The following is a 6,317-nucleotide window of genomic DNA, read 5'->3' as shown; positions in this document are numbered from 1 at the left end:
TATATAATAATCAACAATTTTTATAATAATGACATCTCATTTTAACGGCGCGTATGTAGTAGTTGTTCTAAAGTTTTATCATAACCTTAACCAGTGGTGCATTAAACAGTGTCGCATTCGCACATGAATAGGAGAGTTTGTTACACACTGAACAGACCACAATGTGAGATGTGAAACAAAATTCGAAAAAAACAATAGTTTATTATTATTATTATTTCCCATTTCATTAAATATTGTGAGTCTTGATTGTATTGAACAATTTACTCCACAGAAACAAAAATATAACTTAGTAACTTCAATAAGTAATTGCATAGAATTTACTGTAACCAATCACAGTAATACAGGCTAATGGGGCAATAACTGAGTGATAGCTTATTTTTGAATCACACATTCATCTTTCTTCACTATCACCAATGGATATATTTACTTTCGTCAATATTACTATAATTCTAAAGATTCTCATTATTTTTATTATTACTCTCAAATCAAAAAAGTTTAGTTGCTTCAGTTACTGACAATTTTTACCGTATATTACATAAGTATGCATTTACATTATTTAAGATACCGTTAGAGAACTTAGTCTGAAAGGATTAATTTTATTAAGCTACATTCAAGTCTTGACATCAGTTAAAATTGTGGTCCGGAAAAGTTTTTCCTACGAAATTTTCGAGTGAGGTTAAAACAAGCTTGCTCATCTTGCTTGTACTGCTTTTTAAATGAGTAGATTTCAAAATTCCTAAACTCCTCGAGCAATAATACGATGATATGCTTTGACATGACATAGTCCTTTTCCATTATAGAATTACGGAAGCAAGCCCGACATCTTGAAAATGAAATCGACCTAAAGCTGGTGTCTTTTAGTAAGGTGGGAACGTCATTGGGGTCGCGGGATTTCACCCACGAGAATAGCGATACAGTTCCACTGCTAAGCAGCGCCGCCTCCGGCCATGTGGTAGATTCGATGACTGAGGAAATCGAACATCTGCTGTCGCTCGTGAGTATCTTTAATTTTGAATATCGATACCCCACAGAAATATTTTCAAGATAATTACGCGCCTGTACTCGAAAAATAGAAACAATAAACAGTTAATAAGCTACAAATAAGACATATTGTTATCCAAAAACTGCATTATTAACTTTGTATCGTCCTCTGCTGCTTTGGCCCGATGACTTATATGTAATATTACGATTAGTATGAATGCCAAGTACGTATTTTGTGATAAAGCAGTTCATGCATAAACTGCAAAATTACTCGACTTACGTTTTCGCATTATAAAATTATTTATTGCAGTTACAGCAATTGAACGATGACATGTCTGAGTGTGAAGGAGGCGGCAGCTCCCGCCAGCACACGTTACAACGACACAGAGATATTCTTAAAGACTATACTGCAGGTATCACAAACCCCTAAGAACTCTTTCTGAACATTTTTCATTATGCGAGAGACGTCGTCGCTGTTTGAAATTAATACTTAAGGTCAAATGTTAGGCTTAAAGGGAATTAATTCGAACCGGCTAATACTATCCTGGTCAGCATCTCAAACTGGAACATATTTGACTAAATTACAAACTGTGCTTTAAACTAATCGAATCCGCTCTTGTTTTTCTATGATAAAATTATATGCCGTATTTCTCTGTCCAAAAAGCATTCTACTATTGTGGCTGCATTAATATAAGGCTGTTACAAGCGAATCCGGTAGATTTTGAAATTAAAAAACTTTTGAGCCACGCCGTGAGCAGACGATGTTAGGCTAATAAATACTTCAGTTATCTTAAATTTTGCGAGTGAAAATCGGTTGAGTCTACTCTAGGACAAATGAGCATAAAAAGAAAAATATCGTTTAGTATTGATAATCGGAGCCAGCGTGAAGGTGAGCAGATGTTATCTCCAGAGCAAATGCTGTCTCCAGTTCTTCAAACGACCGTTGGCATGGCAATCGAAAGCACGCACTCTAAGGACTTAATTCCAACGTCAGACTGAAAAGCAATATTCGGGATTGCATTCAACTCGTTTATTCTCCCGATCTAAATCCCTCTGGTTACGGGGCTGTCTATACCCTAAAAAGAGCACTTGGTGGGAGTATATCCCGCTACCATTTACTTTGAGAAGCCATAAAAGAGAAATTATATATGGAAACGCAAGTAGGTATGTAGTTGTTTAAAAGCCAACAGAGCGCCCGGACATATATGTAAAAAATTAAATGAGAGTACCTATAATATAGCTTAAAAAACCATCGTTGTAGCCTAACTGGTTTAAAAGTTCCGAAGCCCGCCGGATTGTTTTCTACGTTGTATTTGTCGTATGGGGAAAAATCTACGAACGAAAGCTATGATGATCAACTGCTGGATCAAAAAGTACACTCCTCAGTTCTTTTTTTATATCTAGTTTTATTTTATGTACACGTATGTCACACTCGAGTGTAAGGTCCTTTTTCTATAATAGAAAGCAATGACTTCTGCATGTATGAAGGTGCTTGTATATAAATATGATAGCTTAGAAATAATAATAATGGTATTGCCTTGAAAGCGCTCGTAGCTAAACAACAGACAGTCAACAGGCGTTGACCATGTATTATTTTCATATATGGTGCGTACCTGCAGTGAACCTTCAGGCTCTGTCAGTGACATTATACTACACGACAGGCGTAATTTAATTAAAAAACAATTGCTTCTGTCCAGTTGCTTCTGCTATTGGGTATCATTTTTAGAGTTCAATAAGACAAGAAATAATATCGAAAGTCGGCGTCAGCGGGAAGAGCTTTTGGGTACGTCAGGCCGCGGGGATAGCGCCTCCACGGACCACAAGATGAAAGGTGCCGCTGCCAGCGGTGGCGGCGTCAATCGGAGGGCAGACTTCTACCTAAAAGAACATGAACACATACGCAAGTACGGTATCGTTCACATATGTATCTCGCGCATAACCCAAACAAGACACAATACGTTCACGTTTCGACATTTGATACAAATACTGTATAATTGTATTACTCTTGCTCTTCCTGAGCAGTGGCCCTGCACACTATAATATGCTAACTATATCGACAATTGGGATTTTACACTGAATGTCATTGTTTCAATAGTTCCGAGCGTTTAGTCAGTGACCAGATCAACATAGCCATTCGGACTCGTGAGGAGCTTCGAAACCAACGAGGAACCTTGAAATCAATGCAAACCCGAGTGACGACTCTTGCAAACCGCTTTCCCGTTCTCAATTCACTCTTGCAAGTACGTTAAAAAATCTTTTCGGATTCCATTTCCATGTTCCGTGCTTTTATCTGATAGTAAGGTATGTGGGCACAGAGTTTTTTTTGCCGCTGTAGGTTTTTTGTTTGATGTATCATTGACTTTGATTAGATTATAAGATATTTAGAATGGGTGCAACGTTAGTTGGTTGGCTTTCTATTTTCTAGAGTTGACTCCAGCAGTATAAAATGCTTGACAGTGACCGAAGCAGATGGCGTTGGATAGAAATGCACAATACATTTTAACTAAACCGCGTTAATTTGAAATCTATTTAATTATCAAATAACCCTGTTTAAGTATCGCAAAATGTAGCTGCGGCAGTGGATTATACCCTTACACCGACAATACAAAAGCTAGCGACATTAATTACTATTTACCTGGCTAATAAATCTTTTTGTTTGTGTTCTGTTTTCAGCGTATCCATATCCGTAAGCGAAGAGACTCGATCATTCTTGGTCTCGTAATTGGCACATGCACTTTGCTACTACTATTGTACACGTTTCGCTAAAAATATATAAAGGTTTTCGATATAGGTTTGTAACTCAAAGAGCAGAAATATTTTGCCAATAGGTCTGACTTTATTAAGTCCCACATGAAAATGGAACATTAATGACCAATATTTTTCTGGACCTTGTTAAGTTCTATGGAAGGATCACTCGAATGCAAAACAACCCATTAAATACCATTTAATGTGCGTATGTTTGTAATGTATGTGGATTGTGGGCTCTCTGATGTATCTATGGGACAGGTACATAAAGATAGAAAGTGGTTTCCTTGAATTTAGTTGGTGTTGGCTTTACACTTTGATAGTGAATCGCTTCAAATGGTCACTAAGAAGCGAACAGGGCATTCCAGTAGAACAACTGGTGCTGCCAAGTAATATCAAATCATCACTAAGCACGGCCGTCGGCAGTGCAGAGGAACCTCTTTTTTTGTATCCTTTTCTTTTTTCATATATATTTTTTTGTAACCACTGCAAGTGTAGTGTTTATCACAACATAACAAGAGTCGAATTTTTGTGAGATCATTCGAATCAAGTAGCAACTAAGGGATATAGAACATCTCGTTAATATAACAAGAGCTCGCTATAAATCAAAAGTGAGTGATACGGATTTTTTACTCGTCATTGGTTTAAGGAAATACAAACTAAAATGTACATAACTTAACTAAGTAGTAGTGTTAATGACGGAAAAATCGTTATTCAATTTAATCTTGCACCTAAACGCATCTCTCACATAAACCTCTTCTACAGGCTTGTGTCGCCTCAGGTGTTTGATATTAAAACAAGCAAAAGTATTCATTAATATATGCCTTAATGTTACAAAAAACAAAAAAAAAGGTCCTTGTTCCTAACTGCTTTTCAAACATTTTAGCGCATTTCAGCAAGTAGTTATTTTGTATTTTAATGACAAGGTTGATTTTTTCCGACTCAGTCTTTCACTTCAGTACTGCTTAAAAAGATACTAGGCGTCTATCACGACTCGTATTGGGGCAGTTTATTGAAGCGTGTCCATTGCAACCAAATTCGGTCTTCAAGGCAGAACTGTAGCATGACCACGATAGTTATATTATTTACGTCTTTTTAGTTCAGCAAGAACATTTGAGTTAAAAAAAATAGCTCCATTTTATCTAAGATGTAACGGTATATTGTAAACTGCATTTAACATAGTCTGAGATCAGACTGACGCACGTCGTGGCAGCTAACCCATATATAATCAAAATTTGTTAAATTTATTCCCAATATAATAAGATGCCTTTTCTCGGTAATTAATTATTAAATGCAAAAAATATATAAGTAACTCTTTTCAATAGTTCTCGGATGGCTCGTTTAAATGGCTATTTGTCCCTTTTTATGTTGTACAGGAAGGTCTAAAGATGCGAATTTTGGCCGACCTACGGCTGCACTATCAATGCTATTTCACGGCACATTTCCCTCATTTCCTAGCACTATAGCAACCAGACTTTGGGCTTAATGTATCTGAAATTATGAGACGATGAGTCATGGTATATACAAGGTTTACTTGTATAGTATGTAAAAACAAACGTTAAGAGCTTAACGTGGATTTCTTGCATTTATCAAGAGTTGGAATTACTGATAGGAACTCTACATAGTAAATCACCCACAGTATAGGCAAACCCGACCCGTGGCAGTCAGAACAAGCACTGTCGTTAGTTATCGGTCGTTCTGTGCTGCAGAACGAACGCGTTCCCGATGTTGCTTTGCTATCGTCATAAAGAAACTGCGTAACATCCAAGGAGCGGCACAGATAATCTAAATGACTGTTATACTAAAAGTGGTCATTTGACTTGTTATAACTAAAATTAACGATATGTGATGATATTAATAAAAATATGACATACAATACCAGTTGAAATTTGTTTCTATTATTACGCCAGCAGGTATTTAAACTTATGAATCAAACGCGTCAAAATTTTGAAAGTGATTGGTTATTTATATTTCTACTGACATAGCCTAAATTAGGTTCTCAGCTAAATCCAGGATTTCTAATAATGCTACAGTTGTATTTTTTAAACCAGAAATATATGTTTTATACTATACATTTGTTAAAATCCTCACTTTGAAGCCAAGATTGAGTTTGGTGTCTTTAAAATATCCGCATTGTAGATAGGCTCACATATTTTCGCAAGTTACGATAACTGATGTTATCTTTATGTCGTTATTTAGTTCCCAACTCCGGTCTACGGTGGCAGCCTGGATATTTGAGTATCGTACACATTGCTGCGTAGAATTCTATCATTTTTATTCACACCAACTGAAGTTTTTTTTGCTGGGTGCGTAAAGAATTGATTGTAAATTCGTAAAAAAAATGTGAAGTAAATAGAAATTCAGAACGAATAGTGATGAATATTTAGTACGTTGTAATCGAATTTTCGTCCTATTTTAACTATCATATTATAAAAGCCCTGACTGAATGCTTACAAAAGAGATTTCTCTGCATTTTCTGCATCCCCGTATTGGTTCTGCTTCCTAATAGTTTGGACAGCGCTGTTCCTGACACAAAAATTTAGCTTTCGGTAATTTGGGCTTCACTAAAAACATCTTATTTATTATTCGTG

At 36.3% G+C, this 6,317-nt stretch overlaps 1 protein-coding gene across 1 annotated transcript in view; it reads left to right on the top strand.

Annotated features, from left to right (window-relative positions):
• Positions 1-4,018, top strand: part of Gos28 (golgi SNAP receptor complex member Gos28) — a 4,392-nt gene extending 374 nt beyond the window's left edge. The window contains exons 2-6 of the mRNA XM_022843831.2: positions 801-994; positions 1,292-1,394; positions 2,708-2,885; positions 3,077-3,221; positions 3,655-4,018. Coding sequence (XP_022699566.1) covers positions 801-994; positions 1,292-1,394; positions 2,708-2,885; positions 3,077-3,221; positions 3,655-3,747 — 713 coding nt within the window. The 3' untranslated portion in view covers positions 3,748-4,018. The remainder of the gene's footprint in view (positions 1-800; positions 995-1,291; positions 1,395-2,707; positions 2,886-3,076; positions 3,222-3,654) is intronic.
• The last annotated feature ends 2,299 nt before the right edge of the window (positions 4,019-6,317 follow it).

Source organism: Varroa jacobsoni, unplaced genomic scaffold, assembly GCF_002532875.2.
Source record: "Varroa jacobsoni isolate VJ856 unplaced genomic scaffold, vjacob_1.0 scaffold_1077, whole genome shotgun sequence".
Lineage (NCBI taxonomy): Eukaryota > Metazoa > Arthropoda > Arachnida > Mesostigmata > Varroidae > Varroa > Varroa jacobsoni.
The sequence above is the reverse complement of the archived record's forward strand: the minus strand, read 5'-3'. Positions and strand labels throughout refer to the sequence as shown.